At 36.0% G+C, this 25,940-nt stretch overlaps 1 protein-coding gene across 1 annotated transcript; it reads right to left on the reverse strand.

The window, feature by feature from the left end:
• Nucleotides 1–1,838: 1,838 nt before the first annotated feature.
• On the reverse strand, nt 1,839–22,420 carry LOC141498961 (uncharacterized). Its single transcript, XM_074201971.1, has 2 exons — nt 21,692–22,420; nt 1,839–1,947 (listed from the first exon to the last, which is right to left on the reverse strand). The coding sequence occupies exons 1-2, from the start codon at nt 22,418–22,420 to the stop codon at nt 1,930–1,932; spliced, it is 747 nt and encodes a 248-aa protein (XP_074058072.1). The 3' UTR covers nt 1,839–1,929.
• Between the last annotated feature and the right edge of the window lie 3,520 nt (nt 22,421–25,940).

A 25,940-nucleotide genomic window follows, 5' to 3' on the forward strand; every position in this document is an offset into this window, starting at 1 on the left:
CCTCAAAGGAGGAGAGATTACTGAAATAATGGTGGGAGAGGGAGAACAGGAAGAGTACTCCTTTTCCTTATCTGAAAAGGGGATAATATTGCACTTTAAATGGTTTTTGAAATAAAACATATATTTTTAGAGGTATATCAAGGTGAGTTGATATTTTGAGGATGACTCAAGGTGTTTTGAGCCATTCATGTCATGGACAGAAATTATAGAACAATAAAGAAAGCCTGGAGTCAAATCTCACCTCTGACATATCTTGCTTATGACTCTTGGCAAAATATTTAATTCTCACTCCCCCAATCTCCCACCCCTCAAATAAAAAAACAAAAAACAAAGAGAAACAAAACAATATAAGGTTAAAAATTACAGATCAGGCATCAGTCAGCACTGGTAAAGGGAATTTCTTTTGGTAAAGGTGGAGAGTTGTTTATCTCAGTGAAATGAGGGAAGTAACCCACTAATTGTATGATTAATTCTATCATACTTCACTGTATCCCAATCCATATTCAAATAACTCCTATGATAATAACCTATCTTGCTAGAATAGCAATGATAATGAAAATAGCAATAATTATAGTAACAGAAACAACAGACAACAACAAGAATGGAGACAACAATATCAGAGATTCAATGAAATACGTACACACATATTAATCTTACAATTCATCCCTTCAAATAACTAAAAAATCTTTTAAAGTATTAAGTATATTTTCAATGAAATGTTCTTGATACTTTTCCATATTATTTAATGAAGCTAGAGATGTCTTTTATAAAACACCTAATTTTTTCTTATTGTGAATTCTGTATTTCAAATTGGTTTTAAAAAGTCAACAATTTTGGTTCACCATTAATATATTCAAGACTGATATAAAGTGATCTAATCTAATTTAAAAGACAACCAGTTTAGTTAAAAACAACTTTTTAAGTTCATCAAATAGGCTATTAATTAACTCATTAACTTGAATGTTCTTATTTATAAACAAAAATCAGAAGGCCTCTCCAATCAATTCTTCATAGTCATCACTGGGATTGTCATTTGGGCATTTTTTGGCATAAAAATTTTTTTATACTATAAAACAGAGGCTGGAATGAGACTGAAAAGGTAATATTTAACCCACTTAATACAAAAGGATTTTAAGCAATACATATGTACATATATGTACATATTTATATATATCCACATAGATATGGATACTTAAGATTTGGTAGCTCCTTTCATATTACTCTTATTATTCCAAATATCATATGTAATAATATGATTATTTTTCTTTAGCTATATAAAAATTCTAAATTAATCTGGCATTCCTCTCAGATTAAATTTAATTAACAAACTTACAGCATAATATATCTAATTTCTTTGCCAGAAAGTTTTATAGGAGTAAACAGATTAGAGACAGACTTCCAATTTTTGAGAAGTTTGTCGGAATATTTGCTCTATTGGATTCAAATAGCTTAAAAACACAACTCCATTGCACAATTACACAAGGTGTACTAGTGGATGTGAGGGATTTACTTTTCTGACTGAACTTTTTTCTCAGTTATCTTGAAAAATAGCCTTGCCAGATATGCAAAGTACAACAAATATTGACACATCCTTTTGTTCTAGAGGATCCTTTCTCTATAATTCATTTTCTGTGTGTCTTTTTGAATGTGTGTAAATGAGAAACCAAAAACATGCAGTTTAGTGTTTAAAAGTGATGGCAAGATAGTCAAGATGGTCAAGCAGAGAAAGCTGGCTATTGGAAAGATAATAAAACATTAATCTCTTGCAATTTTTGTAATCTAGCACATTGTCTAGCCTAAATTTTTATTTACCTTCGGGGATGATTGGCATCAAACAAAGTTGTATCATCATCATCATCATCTTGTTCTAAAGGTGTTAATTCCATATTTTCTAGATTTGTGTCCAAAACTCCATATTTTCTTGTTTTTCTATTTCTTCTTCGCATTCTGACAAAATGTGTAAAAAAAAGTTTAAATATAGATCAATTAAAACATATAGAAAGTCATCACTTCATAGTAACTGATTAATTTAAATTTACACTTATTTGTACCATACACACAAATAATGATAGCCTAATAAATGCTATGGTTTTTTTATCATAAAATAAATACATTCAGTATCTCTTCCAGGCTAGGATTTTCTTGTTAATACTAACCTTGGAAAATAACGTTAATTTAAGGGAATGAACATGTTTCAAGAACTGCTAAAGATAAAGCCCATAAATGAAACCTATTAAGTATTATTAATTAACTGAAAAATGAGATGATCTGAATGCTCCAATGTAAGGAGAATAAGATAAAGAAAAATTGGATTGTGGATTCTGGAACATAAAAAGGAAAAAAAAATGAGTATGAGAGGTTTTTGCTCATCTTATATGTAGGTTTTGGATGAAAAGGTAGGGAAGTCAAGAGTTTAAAAGAGAAAGTTCTATGATATGATTTGAGGTTAAAATATTATTTCTTAAAGTGGCACAAACTCACTTCTTAGTTTTTCCTTTTTTTTTTGGAAACACAAGAGTAGTATCCTATTAATTTAAAAAAGTTACAATCTTTGTCAGGGAGAAGTGTAACACTAATCATGACAAAAAAGTAAACAAGAACTGCTTGAGAGAAAATACCTTAAGAGGATGGATATCCAAACTGGATTAACACAAGGTTGCAACAAAAATCATTGTAAGGAATAAAGCTGCAGAAAATTCTGACACAAAATAATTATTGATCTGCCCCAGAGAAGCCACCAAGAGAGGGTTCTCTGACACTCTTCCAATTCAGACAAGATTTACAATCTTGAAATGCCAATCTAGTATCATCACTTGTTATCTCATCTTCCTTCTGTCAGTTGGTGAGCTCTTTGTAGACCTACACTGATATTTATTCTTTAGCATTTCACTTAAGTCATTTCTTTTTGGGTCTTAAGAATTTCATATTTAACTTTGCCGTCCTTGTTTGGATGACTCTCTTGAAAATTTTAAAATAGGAGCGACTAGGTGGCACGGTGGATAGAGAACCAGTCCGGGAGTCAGGAGGACCTAAGTTCCAATCTAGCCTCAGACAATAATTACCCAATTGTATGACCCCGGGCAGATCACTTAACCTCATAGCCTTGCAAAGACAAAAAAAAAGCTAAATCAATAAGAAAGCAATAAAAGATAAAAGACTTATGAATAATATCAGAAAGTTGATGTACATAAGCAGAAAAGTCCTAATCAGCCTTACCAATCCCAGTCCACAGAGCCATCACAAGTAACCTCATACACTTTTATGTTAAGGTAAGGCTATTGAGGTCCTCTCACACTTATGAATTAACACCTGAGTTAAGTCATGAGGTATAAGAAATATTGATCTAATTCACTTACATGACAAAAAAAGGGTTAAGTCCAAATATTGGTGAAAGTAGAGAACAGTTTTTCATATACAAGAAAAAGGAGAGAGGAAATAAAGTTGCAGGGAGTATATTCATCAGTGAATTCACTCAAGGCAGAAAACCGCGCCAGGCCAGTCCCTCCTTTCAAATCTTTCACTCTCCAAAGGAAGATAAGAATATCTTTCAAGTCCACATACCAAGACCTTTCTAGCCTTAAGATACATAATTCTCCTTCATGTTAGAATCCACTCAAATTGTCCTTCTGACTTTCCTCACATGTTATATTCTCTCTCAGGTTGTCTTCCATGCTTGGAATGAGCTTCTCTTCACCTCTACATCTAATAATTCTGAGTTTCTTTCAAATCTAACCTCAAGCACCATCTTCCACACTGAGTCATTCCCATCACCTTTCCCCATATCACAGTTACTAATACCCTCCCCTCCCTTGCATTTCTATTATATGTATAGGATGTATTCTGATAAGCTTACTGAATGGGAAAAATTTTATTTTTGCCTGTGCATCCTATAATAGATACTTAATAAATGTTTGCCACAGCAATGGAAGGAAAACAGAACTAAAACAATCAAACAACAAGAAAAAGGGTCATCTCTCAAGCATGTAAATCTAAAATGAATACTATAAAGACAGAAAAAAATGAAGAATTTCAAGATTTGCAATATTGCTATCAAAAATATCACAAGACAGAGAAACTACATTACATGTAAAGCTTTAAAAAAATTTTAAAATGTATAACACTTATTTCATTATTATGAAATACTCTAGGTAAGGAAATTCACTCTATCAAAGCAAATCAGCATTTGCTTTGAAGTTTAACTATCTGAGTTAGTGTTCTAAGATACCAGGAACCTGAGTGAATTGCAAAGGTCACAAAGTCTGTATTATAACAAGGAGAAATCAAAATCACATCTTCTGGAAACCAAGGTCACACATCTCTCTACTATGCCATACTGGCTCTTGTGCTTAAAGGTATCACATACAATGAAACAATATTACTATTTAATATGTATATCTAACTATTTATATAGATACATCAAATAGCATAGAACCCGAAATTCATAAAAGTTAGTTGAACTATATTAATGTATATTACATACATAACCAAAGTTCTAAAAGTTCTAAATATTCTTCTCAACAATTTACTACAGCAGAAAAAGAAATCAAAACTCTGACTGAAAAATAAATAAAATATCTATTTAAAAACCAAACACCTATCAAAAGACTGTCTATTTATTATACAGGGAAGATCAAATAGATGAAGAATGCCCGTTTTTCTGGTTCAAACATACATTCAGATATAAATCCAAGAGCACTTAACAATCAATAATGAATAACTGAATAAATTAAAGTGGGGGGGAAGAATTGTAACTGAACAAACTGTTAAAGATAGAGGAGCTGAAACATACAAGATGATCTTCTAAGTGATGAGAACTACACACACACACAGATACACACAAACAGAGGCACAGACACACAAATACATCACACACACACACACACACACACACACACAGTCCAGGATCACATAGAACCTTTACAAAAAAAGACACTTAGAAATAATAAATATTAAAGATAGAAATAAGCAATAAAGTCATTATAGACTATAACATAATAGAGTCAGGTCCAGATAAGTATGAATGCTGAAATCCCAGAAGTCACAGATAACTGAATTTTTACTATTCAAAATTATAATTATGTAAATTATAATGGTAACTAGTTCCAATCCAATGGAAATAAGTCATTCAAATCAGAATAATGAAAACACTTCAGGGGATTTATTATTCACACTAATCAGGAACCTGGCTAGTAAGAAATGTAGGAAGCAAAAGGAGAATATACAGAACTAGATAGCAACTTGGCATTTTGAATGAGGTCAAAAAATAAATCAACTATGAAAAGGAGAATAATAATAAGGGAGCACATCAAAATGTTAGGGATGTAGCTAAAGAAATTCTTAAAGGGCAATTGCTCTCTCACAATGTACATTAAGAAAAAAGATGATGAATAAACATTATTTTTTTAAAAACCTAGAAAATCAAATTAAACCCAAAAGAAGCACAAAAGAATCTGAAATAGTAGAAATCATAAATAAAAGTAATGAAAATAAAATGATAATAGAAATGAAAATAAAAATCTGGCTCTTGGAGATTAATTAAAAGGTCAATAAACTTTTAATGAACACAATTGAAAAAATGAAATATGAAAAATAATATATATTTGTATAGAGAAAAAAAGAATTACTAAGTCTTATTATACACCATTAAATGCTTGCAAAAATGAAAACATAAAGGAAATGAAGGCAATATATATATGCATATATATGTGTGCATACAAAGACACATATATTAATAAGGAAACTTCCCAGGATAGAAGATCTCTGATACAGAAGGATCAATTAATGCTATGCTACCACATATATTAATAAGGAAACTTCGCAGGATAGAAGATCTCTGATGCAGAAGGATCAATTAATGCTATGCTACTTCTTAAGAAGAGGAAATACTCTACCAAATCATTCTTTTGAGAGAACATGGTCCTAATCCCTAAATAAAGGAGAGATACAGTAGAGAGAAAGAATCATAAACTAATACTTTATTAAGGTATTACTATATAAAAAAAATCTTAGTGGAAAAAAATGAAAGCAACTTGTGGTTTAATTGGATTTATAAAAGGTATAAGAAAATACCCCCTTTTAGGAAAGCAGTTAACATAATCAAGTATAAAATATAAACAACTCAAATCACATGATTAGGATAATAAAGTCTTAGAGAAAATGAAGCAATCATTTATGTTAAACACCTAAGGAGAATAAATACAGAAGGGTCATATTTAATATAATGAAGAGTATATGTGTAAAACCAAAAGCATACATTGATGAACAAATAAGCTTTCCCATAAACAGGAATAAAAAATATTTGTCTTCTTCCTCTACTATTACTTTATTATCTGACAATGCTACCCTTATCAATAAGAAAAGAAAAATGAATTAAAGGTATAAGCATTGGCAAAAAGATAACAAAATTTTATTTAAAATATTTACTTAGAAATCTGTATAATTAGGAAAGAAATATTTGAGAAAATAGTTTAAGTACTAGGATTTATAGCAAGTTTATTAAATAACAGCACTTCGCAACAGTAAGAACAGAAATCAAAATAGAACAGAAAAAATTATATTTAAAATAACTGCAGAAATGCATAAATATATCAAAACCAAATTAGTCAAAGAAATATATACTCAAGACTTACATAAACTACAGTTAGAACAAAGCAGAACGGCTAGTGTGTCAAATGAAAAGATGACTAAGATTTTGAGTCCTGTATAAAAGGAAATTTGGGAGGAGTTTCTTGCTCACCCTTCAAACCTCCAATAAGAGGGACAGAAACCACTAAGGGTACTGATGAAGTTTGAGGACCAAAACTGAAATGGTTTCTATGATCATGAGTTTTCTTGCAAGGAGCTTATCCTGGGAGATCATGAATGCTGATGGTGGTAGAATCAAAATCAAATAGAGCAAATAAAGATACCAACTCAAACTGATAAAATGATGGTAATATTTAAATTTATATTTTGAAATTCTATACCAAATTCTCAAGGGCTTTACTATGTAGAGAAGACAGGGATAAAAATTATACCTGTTATGTCACTGGTATATGAAACTACCAGATGAGGAAACTTAGTCCTAACATTTAAGAAGTTACATGACTTTTCTAGGACCCATGTTTAGAAATGGGACTTAAGCTAAGAGAGATTGCACAATGACAGATGCTGAATGTGAAGAATTTAAAGAAATCTGAGGAGTTAGGAGGGCATTGTTCACAATTACTACCACAATGTTGCAGTTAAGTGGAATAAATTTTGGGATGACTAATCTGTGCCTAATGACTAATCTGAGGAAATCATCTCTCCCTTTGCTTCTTGAAGAGCAAAAATGTTGCTTGCACTGTCAGACAGTCAATCTGCCAATTGGTCTTGCTTAACTTTTTTTATCCTGTTACAAAGTGTGATAGGAATAGTAGGCAAAGGTCCTACTCTATGCTGGACATTCTAATTCTAGTTTTTGGTTTTTTTCCCTCCAAAAGTATAGAAACCAACCTCAAAGATTTCATTGGCTCAAGAATTTACAACTCAGACTCTTGATACCTCCAGATTTAAGTACAAAATGTCAGGTCCAGGTTGAAAGATGCCATATATTCTTCCATCAGGATTCTGATTCATGATCAGGGAAGATCACACAGAAGGAGGGAACCTATGCCCAAGAGAATCAATGTTGTATCTTTGCTCAATATCTTTAGTGAACTTGCACTTACTGTGTGATCCCGGGAAAAACAATTAACCCCTCTAGGCTTTGGATTCCTCAGCTATAAAATGGTCCTAATAATAATAACACCTACCTCTCATAGGATTGTTGTGAGAATAAAATGAAATAACAAGATAAAATTTTTCACTTGCTCTCAACCTCCAAAATCAAAATGTTCCAAGTCCTGTTATTATTACTGTAATGCATCTCTGATATATATTTTCCTTTCTCCTCTGACACTGTCATTGTTCAGCCCTGACTGACTCTTGGGGACACCATTTAGAGTTTTCTTTCCCAATTCATTTTACAGATGAGGAACTGAGGTGAACAGGGTTAGGTAACCTGCCCAGGGTCACACAGCTAGTATTTAGGGCCGTATCTGACCTCAGGTCTTCCTATTTATAGTACTACTGCCATCACCCTACAGCAAACCTTCATTACCTCATGCCTAAACTGCTGGTTCATTTTCCTCAAGTCTCTTCACTACAATACAACCCTACTCACTCACTCCCTCATTAAGAACAATGTTCTTGATGCACAAATCAGCATAATCAACCAAGTTAATAACAAAACTATAAGAAATATGATTATCAACAGATGCCGAAAAAATGTTGGATAAAGTCCACCATTCTATTTAAAACATTAGCAACTATAAGCAATATCTAGCTAAAATCATCAGCAAATATCACATGGAATGGGGATAAGTTAGAAGCATTCCAACTAAGATCAGGGTGAAACAAGGATTCCCATTATCAGCACTATTATTCAATATTGTATTAGAAATGCTAGCTTTAGCAATGAGAAGAAAAAGAAAATAAAGGAATTCAAATAGGCAAGAAGGAAATAAAACCATCACTCTTTACAGATGATATGATGATATAGAGATTCCTAGAGAATCCACCCCAAAAACTACTTAAAACATAGAACATCTTTAGTAAAGTTGCAGGATATAAAACGAACCCACATAAATCTTCAGCATTTCCTTATATGCCCAGCAGCAAGAGAAAGAAAGAGCAATTCCATTCAAAGCAACCATAGCCTACATAAAACTTTTGGGGAGACTACCTGCTAAGAAAAAAAAACAGGTACTATTGAATATAATTACAAAACACTTTTCACACAAATAAAAGCATATCTAAACAACTGGAAAAATATCAGTTGCTTACTGGTAATATAAAAATGAAAATTTAACCTAAATTAATCTACTTCTTTAGTAGTATTATAATCACACAACCAAAAAAAAATAATAACAAAATTTATCAGAAAAAAGATCAAGAATATCAAAAGAATTAATGAAAAAAATTCAAAGGAAGGTGATCTAGCAGTACCAGATCTAAAACAATGCTACAAAACAGCATTCATCAAAATTATTTGGTACTGGCTAAGAAACAGAGTGGTGGGTCAGTGGAATAGGTTAGGTTCAAAAGACAGATACTAATCTACTGTTTGATAAAGACAAAGACTTCAGCTTCAGGAATAAGAAATCACAATTTGAAAAAAAAAAACTGCTGGGAAAACTAGAAAATAAACCATACATCTCACACCCTATGTATACAAAGCTATGGTCAAAATGGGTACATGATTAAGATATAAAGCATGATACTATAAGCCAATTAGAAGGGCAAGGAATCATTTACCTTCCAGATTTATGGGGAGAATTTGTGACCAAAGTAGAAATAGAGAACATCATGAAATCAATGCAAGATGGATAATTTTTTTTATATTATATTGAAAAGTTTTTGCACAAAAAAACCCCAATATAATCAAGATCAACAGGAAAACAGAGGGGCAGCTTGGTGACAGAGTGGATAGAACACCAGCACAGTGGATAGAGCATTGGCCCTGGAGTCAGGAGGACCTGAGTTAAAATCCAGCCTCAGACACTTAATACTTAACTTAGCTGTGTGACCTTGGACAAATCACTTAACTGCATTGCCTTGCCAAAAAAAAAAAAAAAGGAAAGCAGTAAACTGGGAAACAATTTTTAATCCAGTGATAAAGGTCTCATTTCTAAACTATTTGGAGATGAGTCAAATTTATAATAATAATAATACAAGCCACTCCCCAATTGATAAATGGTCAAGGTATACGAAAAGGCAGTTTTCAGAAGAAATTAGTTACCTATAGTCATAAAAAAATGTTCTAAGTCACTATTAATTAGAGAAATGCAAATTAAAACAACTGAGTTACAACCTCACATCCATCAGATTGGCATATATGACCACTCTAGGGTGGGGTTCCTGTAATCTTTTTATGATTAATATAACCTCCAGTTTCAGACATAGAGTAAACTTTTGTGAAAAAAAGTTAAATGTATATATTGCAGTTACTATATGGAAGCTTAATCTTTATCTGTTGAATTTAACTTTAAATTTGACATTTCTTATATTTTAACTGAATTGTTCAACTTTAAATCTGGATGGAACTTGAAAGTGAAATGAATCTTCAGAAATCTTTCAAAGAATGACTCCAAATTTATAAAAGATATTTTATGTCACAGTATAATAAAATTCCAGCAAAATATTTTAAAATACAGCATCTAGGGGGCAGCTAGGTGGGGCAGTGAATAGAGTACAGGTCCTGGAGTCAGGTGTAACTGAGTTCAAATCCAGCCTTAGACACTTAATAATTAATTACCTAGCTATGTGACCTTGGGCAAGCCATTTAACTCCACTGCCTTGAAAAAAAAAAAAACCTTAAAAAAAAAAACTCAGCACCTAAATACAAAAACAAGATGCCTCACTAGAAAGATCAACAATATGAAATTTTATGACACTAAAATTGTTTGATTTCTTTGATTTTTTAAAATTAAAATGAATAACAAATATTAAATACAAAAAATCATGGACAACAATGAAAGTGAAAAAGATTTAGTCTATGGGCTGACTGTTCATCATTTTATTATTATTATTATTATTATTATTATTATTATTATTACTACTACTACTACTACTATTACTATTATTATTACAACTATTGTCCTTAAACAGGAAAGGGGAAAAAAGATTGCTAATATTTGTGGATTTTAAGAAGCATTTATATTTCTTTAAAAATGTTCATTTTGGGGAAGCTAGGTGGCTTAGTGGATAGAGAATGGGGTCCTGGAGTCAGGAGGACCTGAGGGACCTGAGTTCAAATCCAGTCTCAAACATAATAACTACTAGCTGTGTGACCTTAGATAAGTCACTTAACCCCACTGTCTTGCAAAAACCAAAAAAAATTAAAAAGAAAAATGCTCATTTTTATTTAATATGCATTACAAGTGAAAATTTGCCCATGTGTATATAAACATTCATAAAAAAATACTGGCTTTAAAGTAATACAGGAATCTCTATCTTCAACTGCTAGATTTAAAAAAAAAAGATCTGTAGGAGATAAGAAAATGACAGGATCCATTGTGATTTATGGTTTTTACCATAAATATTTATGGTTTCTCCTGTTTGGCACGGCTGTATAATTTGTGTCATGCGTGTTCCAATGTAAAATTTTGTTAAGTACCATTTTATGATTTTTATCTCATCCAAGGAAAAGTTAAAATTTCACTACTGTAACTTACAAACTGAATGATATTAGCCAAATCATTTGGCATTCATGTATCAAGCTCTAAAGTTATGATACATAGCTTGAGTCATGCTGATTTTGTAGAGAACAGTTTCAATACAAAAAGTTTCCTACATAATGAAATTAATATATATATTTATATTTTATAATATATATTATATTGACATAAAATATCAATATATATTGATGTAGGGACCTTAAAGTAAGGAAGATCTTGTTAACAATGCAGATCACCACCTCACGCTGAAATATCATTTCAAAACAGTTTCTAATAAATCTTTCCAACACTGTTCCTTTTACAATCTAATGAAATCTATGACTTTCTTCTCTAAATATTTGCATACATTAAATAAAATACAAAGGATTACAAAGGAAATCAATTACCCAGAAATATATTATCAAAATATGTAGTAAAATGTTTATGGACTCCAGATTAAAAACCTCAATTCTGAAGAGCTGTCTGTTTGAGGGATGAAATGCCCATTGTGGTAAAGTTAAAACATATCAGAGAACTTGCAACATAGTCTTCTTATCTCTAAATCCAGCTCTCTATCCACTAAGCCCATATTGCTTCACATAAGCCGTGGTATAAAAATAAAAGTAAACTAAAACAAGCATGGTAAAATTTTACATAAAAGTGTAAGTTCCAGATAAACTAAACATAACAGAATAAAAGTCTATTTCGTTTTACTACTCTGACATTGAAAGAGAACATTTCAATGTAATTCACTGAGCCTACCTGTAGTTTTTTTTATTAGATGGATATTTTTTTTGAATGTGACAAACGTATAAACATATAAACATGTAAAAGTAAAAAGTTAAAGTACAGGGAAGTTACAAGATGGGCTAGAGGAAACTGTTTACAAATTGTGCATGCATTTTACAGAACAAAAACTTATGCTATTGATAAAACACTGAAAAAATGGGCAGTGCAAGCTTTTATTATGCCTGGTGTTATGTTTAAAAAGGTTCTAGAGACATAATTTCTACACAATTTATTTATCATCAGAAGTTTATTGATAAAAGGATGGTCACTTGGCAGTCACCCCTAGACAAAAGACCTCTAATGATGCTGGAACATTGTATATGTCCTTCAAAGAGGAGCTATTTTTTTTTTTTAGGTTTTTGGCAAGGCAAATGGGGTTAAGTGGCTCCCAAGGCCACGCAGCTAGGTAATTATTAAGTGTCTGAGACCAGATTTGAACCCAGGTACTCCTGACTCCAAGGCCAGTGCTTTAACTACTACGCCACCTAGCCACCCCAAAGAGGAGCTTTCTTGAGGAATGTCTAACATTTCTAATTGGTTAATTAAATTGGAAGTGGGTTATCTTGGGGTACTTGACTTAGGTCACTCAAATTTTGAGTTAAAAAAAAACATCAATTTTCAAAGAGGGGAGGGAGCCAAGATGGCAGCAGGAAAACAGTCTTTCTCAGGGAGCTCTCTTCAAAATATTTCAAAACCTTAAAATTATGACTCTAACTAAATTTTCAAGAAACAGAACCCACAGAAAGATCTAGTGAGGCAATTCTCCTTCCCAAGGTAACGTAGAAAATCCTAGGAAGGCTCTGTTCCATGGGGTTGGAGGGAGCAACAACACTACAGAGCAAAGGAACTCCAGTCTTTCAGGAACAGCCCCATGGCACCTGGGTCCCTGAGAGACCCAGCCCCTGGCATCAGAAGCAGTTTCCTGACCTGCCACCCCAGGGAACACCAAGTACAACTTGGAAGATCAGCAGGGAACCTCTACCAGAGTGGATGCAAAGCCCAGGCCAGTGTGGCCCTCCTCAGTATGGTAGTGGCCCTCAGTGCAGCCCAGATCCCAGGAAACAGAAACAGGCCTGTAGAGCTGCCCAGCAGCTGCTTCCAGAGTGCTTAGTCCAGCCCAGGTAAGGGAATGAAGGGGGGGGGGTCTGTTGAGGTCTGACCTCTGTCCTTGGGACAGGGCTCTGGGGCTTTATCCATATTCAAACCCTGGTCACAGTCTGGGCCCCTCATACTGTTATAAAGCAGGGGTCCTCCTCACAGGTTCAGGGCAGAGGGGTACTCTTATGGTCATTCCCAGACCAAGAGAGCAGTTAGTCTCTCTTAAGACCTTGACGGAACTGAGGTCCTTGTGGAGGTGTCCCAATAATACTCAAAAGTTCAGGAAGCACCCCCAAACCAGGCACAGGCTGGGGATATGAGTAACAGAATTAAAAAAACACACTCTGAAGATGAGAAAGTCAAAGTTTCTGCATATAAAGACTCCAAGAAAAAAAGAAGCTTGGTTTCAGGCTATGACAGAACTCAAAAAAAGATTTTGAAAATCAAGTAAGGGAGGTAGAAGAAAAATTGGGAAAAGAAATGAGATGCAGGAAAAACATGAAAACCAAGTCAGTAGCTTAGTCAAGGAGATCCAAAAAATGCTGAAGAAAATAACATATTAAAAACCAGTTTAAGTCAAATGGATAAAACAGTTCAAAAAGTTATTGAGGAGAAGAATGCTTTAAAATACAGAATTGGCCAGATGGAAAAGGAGATAAGAAAGTTCTCTGAGGAAAACAAATTCTTCAAATGTAGAATGGAGCTAAAGGAAGCCAATGACTTTGAGAGAAATCAACACCAAAAGAATGAAAAACTAGAAGAAAATATGAAACATTTCATTGAAAAAAATCAACTGATTTGTAAAAACAGATCCAAAGAGGTAATTTAAAAATTATTGGACTACCTGAAAGTCATGACCAGGAAAAGAACCATTACTCCATTTTAAAAGAACTTCTACAGGAAAATTGTTCTGATATCCTAGAAGCAGAGGGTAAAATAGATATTAAGAGAATCTACTGATCTCCCCTGGAAAGAGATCCCCCCCCCCAAAAAACAACCATAACCCCCCCCCCCGGAATATTATAGCCAAGTTCCAGAACTCCCAAGTCAAAGAGTAAATATTACAAGTAGCCAGAGGGAAACAATTCAAATATCGTGGAACTATAGTCAGGATTACACAGGATTTAGCAGCATCCACATTAAGGGCTCATAGGGCTTGGAATATAATATTCCAGAAGGCAAAAGAACTTGGAATACGACTGAGAATCAACTACTCAGCAAAGTTGAACATCCTCTTCCAGGGGAAAATGAACCAGAACATGTTGAAATGGCCAGAGCTGAACAGGAAGTTTGATCTTCAAGTACTCAGGTGAAGCATAGAGAGAGTAGACGAGAAGGGTAAATTATGAGAGAATTAATGATGATGAACTGCCTGTATTCCTGCATGGGAAGATGGTACTGATAATACTCATATGATCCTTCTTATTTAATAGAGCAAGTAGAAGGAGCTTTTATAGATGAGGCACAGAAGAGAGCTGAATTTAAAGGGATAATATATTGTAAACATGGAAGTCAGTGGGTGAAAAGGAAATGTACTGGGAAAAAAGGAAAGGAAAGGTGGAATAGCCCAAGATATTTCATGTAAAGGAGTTAAGAAATAGCTGTTGCAGTGGTATGGGGGGAGGGGAGGAGGAATGAGAGAGCCTTCATTCTGATCAGAAATGGCTCAGAGAGGAAACAACATACATACTCAATAGGGTACAGAAATCTAGGAGAGAAAGGGGAGAAGGGAGTAGGGGGAGAGAGGGGATATGGGTGACAGAGGAAAGGGTAAATCATAGGAGAGGATAGTCAGATTTAACACACTTTCTTTTTTACTTTTTGCAAGGTGCTGGGATTGGGTGGTCTGTCCAGGAACATGGTGCCAAGTGATTGCTGGGTTTCTGGGGTAGGATGTAGGCTTGAGGCCTCTTGGCCCCAGGACTGGTATTCTGTCTGCTGTACTACTTGGCTGCCCCACAGCATGTTTTTGAAGAGGGACAGAGTGGAAGGAGAGAGAAAATATAATAGATGGTAGTGGGGAGGAATGGATGGGGGAAATTACAATCAGCAACAGCAGCTGTGGAAAAATATGGAAATAATTTCTATGATGAACTTATGATAAAGAATATGATCCACTGGAGACAGAGCTGATGGTATCAGAACACAAACTGAAACATATTTTTTCTTTTCTTTTTTTTTTTTACTTTATTTCTCATGAGGTTTTATGTTTTTGTGGGGGGGAATTATGTTTACTCTTACAATCAAACTATTTCAGCAATTAAAATGAATTATAGAAAATTTTAAAAATAATAAAATAATATCAATTTTCATTTCACTAGTCTTGATAATAGGGAGAAATCAACGTTTCCCCACAGAACCTGTCCAAGCAAACAAAGAGCAAAAAAACACCTATTAGCCAGTCTACAGTGGGAAATAAAAGCAAATAAAAATATATAGTTCAAAAATTTTTGACACTTGGCAACAATTTTCAATAGGAATTCCATCCCCATTAAGAATACAATGATCTTTTATAGTACAGTTTTTAAAGGTATTAAGTATAAACAAATGAACATGAAAGATTTAACTTTATAAATAAAGTTCTTCAACAAAGTAAACCAAACAAAACTCCAAAATAGTTCACTAGTTCTACATAGCAATGGTTTACAACCACTGGGAATAATACCTCACAAAAATTCCTAGGGCAAAGTCTCTTATAAAGCAAATCTCTACAAGATAAACCACACAAACAAAATGTGTGCTTCTTTGATTAATCCCATAGCCTTGTCAAAAAAAAAAGAATATTCCCTGAAACTGTTATGAAAAATGATGAAAGGAATGGTCTATTCATTTCATAGGAGCATTTTATTGCAAAAACAAACAAAAAAAAAAGAAATGATAAGGAACAAAGGTCCTGGGCTGGGAGAAAGCATTCCTCTGAACCTAAAAGGTATGTCCAATATACTGCTCCCATAAAGGACAAGTCACAAGCAACTCTTTTTAGATCCTGTCTTCTGATAAAAGAATTGTCTAAGAATCCTCCTTTAAAATTCTTTTTTTTTGTAGTGAGGAGGTTTTCTAGCAGAGGCCCCGAACATGTCTGCATCATCAGCAAGCTTAGACTCTGGGGATTAAGGCATGCTACTTATTAAACTCTAGTGATTAACACCATGTTTAATTTAATTCTTTATTAAGGCCAAACTCATGAAAGTCTTTAGGATCTATAGCAGAGGTAAATCACAAGTAAATAATCACACAGAAAAAGTTGTTATCCTATTTTGTCCCCAAGTCTGCACACTTTGGTTTCTGGTTGAAACTAATAATCATCTTTTGTCTTAACATACTAGTGTAGCTTGACTAGAGTCTCAGTATAATAAATCTCTAACTGGCTTTTCCAGGTAATGTTATGTTATGCTGTATTCTGCTATGTTGCATTAAGGTTATATTTTGCTTTTCAACACTTTAAAAATGTAATTCAAAATAAAGAATGATAATTTTCAGTACCAGTTAATACTTTCAGAGAACAGAATAGGGCAATGAGTCAAGTGAGTTTATGTAAGGAAACAGTAAAAACTACAGTGTGGAACTAATATAGACACTAATAAGAGCTTAGAGCTAAGAATCAAGAGACCTGCATTCCCTTTATTCTTACTTTGTCACTTATTTCACCTAAGTCTCTTCTTTCTCCTCCATTAAATATGGTAGAAGGGCACATGATCATCGAAGTCCCTTTATTCTGACCACCTTAATTTCTCAACAGATGCACCTTTTCTCCAAATCTCTGACTCATTATGATCCTACCTCCACTACCTTGGGGAAAAAAAAATGAAAACTTAAGTTTGTCTCACATCTAGGGAATTTCCAAAAGACAGAGAACAGAAGCATATTCAGTGTTCAATACAGATAAGGGAGTTGGAAGGAAAGAAAAAGCAATGTATAACTATTATTCTGCCCTCCAGGAGGTTGATATCAAAAACATACTATGAAGTGGAACTTCTAAATTGGCATTTCATCTGTTCCTTTGTCTGTAGACTGACTGACTTCCTGAATAATTTCACCCAAGTTTCTGGTAGGATAGAAGCTGGCACCTAACCGGCCTCAGCTTCCCAGACAGTTTTCTTTCTCACCCTTTTAGCCAACACTGAGTAGTTAAGTTTCAGGGCAAAGCCATCCCCAGGGACCTGACTGGACCTATCTTCCCTGATTGATTTTCTGGGTCACTCAGGTATAAAAACAAGTTCCAGTCAAGTAAAGTCTACGTCAGTCACACTTGGTATGTGTCTAAAACCATGGGGTCACCAAACCCCAATGACATAATTACCAGGCTTTGGAATGTCTAGATAGCTAGGTGGCTCAGGGAATAAAGTGCCAGGCCTGGAGTCAGTTCAAATCCCAGGCTAGGCAACTCACTATTAACCTTTTATCTGTCTTAGCTTCCCAGTGATCTGGGGCAATAACCATACCTACCTGGCTGGGCTGCTGTGAGAATCAAATGATATTTGTAAAACAGCACAGAGAAAAATTCAAAGCATATCAGGGAAAACTTTCTAAGAATTGGCATTGTCCAATAGTAGAATGGGCTGCCTTGAGAGTTGGTAGGTTCTAGTTCCTTGGGAATCTTGATTCTGCTTTTTTACTGTCTAATATTGTCAAGGAAATTCATTTCTTTGTGTCTCAGTTTCTACATATAAGAGATTGGATATCACAAAATTACAGAAATTGAGAAATGGCTCTCAGCAGTCATCTAGTCTAACTTGTTCATGAAAAGGATTGCCTCTATTATAAACCTAAGAAATGGTCATACAATTTTAACCTAAATTTTTGAACTCAATGCTTTTTCCTTTATTTTCTCTCCCTTAGATTTCTAGTAATTATGAAGGAAGGGAGGAAGGAGAAGGAGTTTTTTTCTCCTCCTCTTCTCCCCAGTAAAGGAAAAATGTATTTGCCCAAAGTGTACCTGAATCCCTTGGCTACCTTCTGCATTTATTTGATGAGCAATTCTGAGAAATGGCTATTTTAAGCCTTGTTGTTACCTCATGAATTGTTAGTTCTTGAGGTTGATATTGACCTATAACCAACCAGAAGGAAGATTCTCTTAACAGCAAGCTTCTCAGGGGAGACGACCAAGGGCAACATCATTCTAGAACTGAAAGATTAAATAAAGCCATAATTTGGCTGAATAGAAGAACTGGAACTTTGGCCTGGATAATACAGGTCTAAGATAAATGTAAAATATATTTGTACTAGTTGTCAAGACTTTTCCTGAGGGAATAGGATAGGTCAAACGAAATGTTTTATATATATTAATGCATGCCTATATGTTTTTATACTTTATACAAGTATGCTTCCTTTGTCAAAGGAAATAAACAGTTGGTTTATATCTCATATCTACAATGTATGTAGAATATTTATATTTTAAGAAATTACTTTATTTTCCTCATCTGGGAGAGATCCCACACATGAGTCATACCTAGTTTTGTTTCAGAGATTCCCCTTGTCATTAGGAGTAAGGGGAGGAAGGACCATTAAAATGTGAATTCCTTGGGGCGGCTAGGTGGTGCAGTGGATAGAGCACTGGCCCTGGAGTCAAGAGTACCTGAATTCAAATCCAGCCTCAGACACTTAATAATTACCTAGCTGTGTGGCCTTGGGAAAGCCACTTAACCCCATCTGCCTTGCAAAAATCTAAAAAAAAAGGTGAATTCCTTAAGAGCAAGGACTTTGTTTTTACCTTTCTATTAGTATCTGACACTTACAGTTCCTGGTGTATTAATAAATGCTTCTTGGCTGATTCAGAAATTGACTTCTTTTTGGGATCAGACCTCTACCCTCAGGACTGAAACCGAAAATCCTTGTCGCCCTGTTTTCTAGGGCTTTGGGGGCGGGCCAACAGGAAGAATGATTAAAAAAGGCTACAAATTACTAAAAATTGGAGAAAATTAGCACCGGCCCTGGAGTCAGGAGTACCTGGGTTCAAATTCAGTCTCAGACACTTAATAATTACCTAGTTGTGTAGCCTTGGGCAAGCCACTTAACCCCATTTGCCTTGCAAAAAACTTTAAAAAAATGGAGAAAATTAATTAAATTCTGAGAAGTCACCTCTCACCTATAGCAAAGTTGATAAAAAATAATACAAATGTTGGGAAGGACTATGAGAAAAAAGGAACATCATTGCAGTGTTGGAAGACCTATGTAGTCATTCCAGAAAGTAATTTAGAACTATGCCTTTAAAGTTACTAAACTATACATCCTCTTTGAGCCAAGGATAATCTTCCTGGGCCAATTTGTAAAAAAAAATATTTACAGAAACTCTCAATTATGAAACGACTAAACAAATTATAATGATATAATTATAATGGAATATTATTGTTCCATAAAGATAAAAGGAATGGTTCCGGTGAAACCTAGAAAGACCTGAATGAATAAATGTAAAATAAAATGAGTGAACCAGAAGAAAAACATAGTATGTTTATTTTGTAAAGACAAAACTTCAAAAGACTTCAGAACTCTGATCAACCCAAAGACCAATCACAATTGTAGAGGGTCAATGATGAGGCATGTTTCCCACTTAAGAGAGGCATTGAACTTAAGATACAGAATGAGGCATTTATTTTGGAATATGGTTGATGGCAGAAGTTATTTTGCTTTCTTAAGTACTATGTGTATTTGGATTTTGTTAAACTTTTATGTTAAAGTCAAATGTCACAAAAAGACATACTTGAAGGTACTCATTACTTTCATAAAGTGGGTCTTGAATAGGAATGGAAGAATTCCCTAGATTAGTTTTGCTTAATTATATAATCTGTGCAAGAGAGCCCTCACAGAGAGGGGATTATTTTAAACTATATGTAATGTAACCACAAAAAAAACCCCAGCAATAACACTTTAAAATAGATTTGTCCACTGAAAAAAATTAAATTATTAATTTTTAAAATTCTAATGTATTTCTTTCACTGGTTCTTAGTCTCATATGATGCATTTTAAGGGAGTCAAATACAAATTGTATCCCCAGTGTTTAAAGTAGCCTCTCACACATGGTAAAATACTCAATAAGTGTTTAATGACAACTTGATAAAGAGCTAATAGCCTCTTACTAGTTAACAAAAGTATCATTACAGCATTACAATGTAAATTCTTTGAGTTTAAAAGGGGATTTTCTGATTAGTTTTTCTACACATGTATTTATATATATTGATAGACTGGCTTAGAAGAGCTCTTAAGAGATCATAGTATAAACGTTAAGTAAGAATGAGCCTTCTATACAATATCCCAGACAAGCAGCTCTTTAGCTTGAATACTTCCATTAGTGTACAACTCACTTCTTTTCACAACTTAAAAGCTATAATTTTTAGTAAGTTTTTCATTAGCTGGAACTGCCTCTCTGTAACTTCCCTAGTATTCATAGTTTTGTTGAATGAAAGTTTAAAAAAAAGTTTACACATAGTTCCCTTGAAATATTTTAAGTTATCCCCATACCCTAAATAAGAATTTTCTTTTCCAGGCTAAATAGTCGCAGTAACTTCAATGGATTTTCCAATGAGGCTGGTTTTGAGGACCCTCATCATTATGCTGACAGTTATTTTGGTGAACACCATTTCTTGAATCAACCTGAGTTGAATAATGAAGTTAATAAAATATGGTCCAACAAATAAACTCAATATTAATGTTAAGGTCATCAGGATTCCCCAAAATCTCCAGAGTAACCAAATTTAACCTCCACCTCAGTTCCAGCATCTGGGCCCAATACTAAAATCAATGCTGCCAAAATCACTTATAAATTGGTAATGCAGTAACATTTTTATCAATGGTAGGCCTTGTAGTAAAGTTTAAAAAACATCATAGGGGGCAGCTAGGTGGTGCAGTGGCTACAGCACAGGCCCTGGAGTCAGGAGAACCTGAGTTCAAGTCGGGCCTCAGACACTTAATAATAATGAAGGAAGGAAGGAAAGAAAGAAAGAAGAAAAGAAGGAAGGAATGAAAAAATAAAGAAAGACAGGCAGAAGGTAAGAAAGAAAGAAAAAAGGAAAGAAGAAAAGAAGGAATGAAAGAAATAAAGAAAGACAGAAGGAAGGTAAGAAAAAGAAAGAAAAAAAGGAAAGAAGAAAAGAAGGAATGAAAGAAATAAAGACAGACAGAAGGAAGGTAAGAAGGAAGGAAAGAAAGAAAAGAAAAGAAAGCATCCTAAGTGAGGTCAATATTTTAAGTATTAAAAGATGATCTTGCTGATGTGGGGATTCCCTCCACTAAGTTTCAAGAACTGCTGCAGGTGAAAAATTTACCAACTTGCAAGGAAGACAACAGACACAATCTTTCGAGGAAATTCAGACAAAATCGTTATAATAGAGCTCTCTAAGTATTATAAAGTGGAAATGGCTGTCTCACTGAAGTCCCCACCAATGGCCCAAGTACTAGCGGTTTAACTCCTCTCAGAACGGAGCTGGCCCCTGCAGCCTCTCCCAAGCCCGACAAGGACAGCGGCTGCTTGCAGCCCCAAGGAAGTCCATAGGGGTCTTTAGGGCCCCTTGCAGCCTGCGCACCACCTCGGGCAGGGCCTGCGCACCACCTCGGGTAGGGCCTGCGCACCACCCCGGGCAGGGCCTCCTCACCTGATGGTTCTGATCACGAAGTACACCAGGACGGCGGCGCTCACCGCCATCAGCACCAGCAGGGCCCTCTGGGTCATGGGCTTGTCGCCGGGGTTCGGGGACACGGCCAGCCCGCCCGCCCCGACCTCGGCAGGCCCGGCTGCCGGGCCGCTGCCATTGTTGCTGAGTGCGGCCTGGCCGGATGGCGATGCGGTCCTGCCGCCGCCCGGGAGGCCCGGTGCCTCGGGGAGGGCAGCGTCCGAGGCCCGCGGCGGCTTCAGCGAGGTGGGCGGCGGGGCCCGGGCCGTAGTCGGGGCCGCCGCTCCGTCCGGCAGCGGCAGCGGCAGCAGCAGCAGCAGGAGCGGCGCCAGCAGCCTCCCGCTCGGCGCGGGCCTCGGCAGGCGGCGGCCGGGGCGAGGCGGCGGAGGCATCCTCCCCGCGCCGCCCGCTCAGCGCTGCGGCTTCGCCCGCCCCACCGCCCCAGGCCCGGCCCAGGCCCGGGCTTGGCGAGGAACCATGGGCGCGGCGGGAGGAGGCGGACGCCGCGGGAGGAGGAACCGAGGGCTGAGGCCGCCGGCCCGCCGGGGGAACCGGAAGTCTGCACATCTCCAGAGACGCCGGGCTACCCGCGACGCTCCGGGGGCCATGAAACGGCGAGGGGGCGGGGCGCGAGGGGCGGAGAAGCAGCGCCGGTGACGTCACGCAGGAGGCGGCCGGGGGTTCCCGCGGGAGGGCGGGGCATGACGTCATTTCCGAGCGCTCCGCGCCACCCACTTCCGGAGCCCTCCCCGTGCTCGGGCAGCTTGTGCTCCCACCCGGGACGCCTCCCAGGGACGCGGCTGCTGCTCGCATCCCAGGGTACCTTTGTGGGGCTGGAATGGGCCCCGCACGTGGTCACTGTTTAATGGGAATTGTGCCCGCCCTCCTAGGCCAACCAAGCTCCGAGAAAAAAAGAGCGACCTCAGTGCCAGGCCGCCGCGTGGAGGCCAGTTGAAGGAATCGGCTCCTCCATTGCTTCTGGCCGCTGCTCCAGCCTGAAAGGCCTCCATTCACCTCCACCCACAATCTCAGTGATGAACTACGAAGACTTAACTCACTCTTCCCCCTTTTTTGACGTCCCTGCCGTTCTTGACCTTGTGGACCACCGCCACAACCTCCTTTCCTGGTGTGGGGGATGACTTTACCCACTTAAATAAAACTCTGGAGATTTCTCAAGGTATGAAGAGAAAAGTTTTATTCAATTCTCCAGAATTGGACCCCTGGCTCTGCCTTAAACAAGGAGAGAGAACAGGGTACAAGAGCAAGAAATCCACAATGTATTCATCCTAAAGCGAACCCCTCCCTCCACTGACCCATCCGAATCAGTGAGGAAGGTGGCCTTCACAATCTAGAGGAATAAATTGCTCTAAAGAAAAAGCATATAATTCAAACAGAGTCAGGTTCTCCCCCTCCAGCACAAGGAATGTAGAAACATCTGGACTTCAAAACAGATAAAACAGGGTCAGTTTACTCTTTACATTTTGGTCAAGGTAACATAAAGTTGCACAGCTCAACTATTTCTAATCTATAATATTCTTCTGAAGAAATCTCAAACTTTATCTCATTCACTGATTTTTCTCTTTTCTCTCTCCTTGCTTCAACATCCTCAGTCTCTTTTACTAGATTAAAATCTATTTAGGAGTCCTTATGCTTCAGTGTAAACTACCTGCCTTGGGTTCTCTTTCATAGACTCTGACTTGATGACCTCATGGAATCATTTATCATCTCTATAGGAATGACTCCCAGACTTACATATGATGTCCTCATCTCTTTCTTGAGCCCAAGATTTATGCCTTCCAACTGCCTGCTTAACATTGCTATGTGAATGTCTCAGAGATACTTTATACTTAGTTTATATAAAGGGACAATCCACTCCTCTCCCTAACTTCTCTATTTCCTATGAAGGCACCATAATTCTTCTTGTTACCTCATTTCACAATTGTACTTCTAGTTATGCTGTTTCATCATAGACTTTCACTCTACCCTACTCTCCACAAATCAATTGCCAAAGTTTTATCATTTCTGTCTCACCTTATTTTGTATTCATTCCCTTATCTTCACTCACAAGGACTGCTCTAGTTCTTCTTTGTTACCACATACTACACCTAGTAGAAATACCTTCTAATGGTTATTGTTATCTACAAATGGCTACCCTCTCCAATCCATCCCCTACATAGCTATCAAATTGTTATCTTTAAATAGTTCATTCTTCTGTTTAAAAAGCTATGTTGATTCCTTAATTGCCTCTAAATTAAAATAGAAACTCCTCAACCTATCATTTCGATCCCTCCATATTTTTGACTCCAACCCATCTTTTCAGATTTCCCCACCCCCCTACTTTACTCTGCTTCACTATTCTACTTTTCAATCAGACTGGTCCACATGCTATTACTTGCATGTGAACTTCATTCTTGTTTCCATCCCTAGAATTGTCACCCTCTTCCCCTTTTCCTCTTAGCATCCCTAACTTACTTAAGTGATCAGTTCAAGTGCCATCTCTTATATTAAGCCCTTTTAGATCCCCAACATTTTTAATCTCCCACAAAATTATTTTGTATTTACTTGGCTAATATTTTATATTTAACTGAAAACATATCTTTCCTTCCATAATAGAATAAAATCTCATTGAGAGTACATTCATTTTTGTCTTTCAATGACAAGCATCAAGGACAAAGTCTTGTATATAATAGGCATCTAAAGAATACTTTTGAATTGACCATCTAGGTAAGGAAACTGCCCTTATTTCAGAGATGAAAAAACTGAGAGAAATAGACTTAAATCCATTTTTTGTCTAAGGTCACAAATGTACTAATCAGCAGATTTAAACCTAGATCCTCCTTAAATTGAGTACTATTTTCACTGTAAACAGTATGATTAGAATTATGACTATTAAAATGATTAATTAACTGATATCTAACCAAGGTAACATAAGGAAGTGTAATGGCAAATGATTAATATTATGCCTTTAATTTAACTGGTATTTTAGGTTCCCACAATATATTTTTCAATCTTAATTAATTTGATCTCCATGCTAATCTGTGTAATTGAGTAAAATTTTCTATTAGTTTTGTAAGGGACATGCCCTGGGACTGCCAGATCTTCTAACATCCTGAATCCTGCATTTTTTTATCTCATGAGTGGAAGGAATCTCCTTTGATAGTTTGCTTCACAAAAACAGCAGAAATAAACTAGTTAGTCAGGACAATTGATCTTTTTTCCCCCTATAGGTTTTCCTGCTGCTTTCAGAGGTTGAGTTCACCCACTATAAGGCCATTTTGAAGAGAAATGTCTATTCCCTGCCCTCTCCCCTAACCCCAGCCTCTCTTTTTATGTTAGTTCCAAGAAAGGGACCTAGAGTTTGTTTCTGTTGTGTTTCTTTTGTCCTTTATTTCTTGCTGCAGGATTCCAATCAGATCAAGAGTTTCAACTCTGAAGGCCTTAAAGACAGGATTCCAGGAGGGAAGTTGCAATTAACCAGACTAATAGGGAAATCCCAGAAAAATTAAGATTATGGGCATTATAGGAACTGAGCTAAACTGTAAACCTAATCCCTTTCTTGTCTCCAGAGAATGAGTGATAGAAAGGGGGAGGAGGATTATGATTCACATTTGGGTATTAAGTTTGTAGATTTAAATTATGTCTTTTAAAAGACATAATTTTTAAAGTAAGCATTTCAAAGTAATTAAAATAAGCATTCTTTTATAAAACCTAAACCAATTGTTAATGGTTAAATGGAACTAAACTACAATGGATCATCTCCTACTCTTGGGTGAACACTAACAGCAGAATTTGGAAGCTTTAGCAAAGAACTAATATACTCCAACCCCTTAAGAGTAACTTAAGAACTCTGATGTAAGAGTAAAAGGTAATTTATGTACTTTGCCTTCAGGCAGTAGGGAGCAGGGTAGTTGGTATTTCAGTATATATATTCAATATAGTACATACATGAAAGAAAACAGAAAATTGTTTCATAAAAGAAAATGAACACAGATATCTCAGGAGCATACCAAACTTATATTAAGGGAAAAAATGACATATTTCTCATAGATATTCTTTAACCAGTCATAGAACTTCAAAGAAATCAGGCATTAAAGTGTTTAAATTTCTAAGCTTTGATATCAGAAGATGAGTTTGATTTTTGTTATCAGTACATCTTACATTACTTGAATTTTTTGTAATGTAGTGGTGATAAAGAGAATTATGATTATAGGAAATTTGTAATTATAAACAA

The sequence above is a fragment of the Macrotis lagotis genome, chromosome X (assembly GCF_037893015.1).
Source record: "Macrotis lagotis isolate mMagLag1 chromosome X, bilby.v1.9.chrom.fasta, whole genome shotgun sequence".
NCBI classification, from domain to species: Eukaryota; Metazoa; Chordata; class Mammalia; order Peramelemorphia; family Peramelidae; genus Macrotis; species Macrotis lagotis.

What these genes read in the sequence shown, in the direction of transcription:
- LOC141498961 (XM_074201971.1), bottom strand. Translation starts at nt 22,420, where the DNA reads ATGACGTCATGCCCCGCCCTCCCGCGGGAACCCCCGGCCGCCTCCTGC.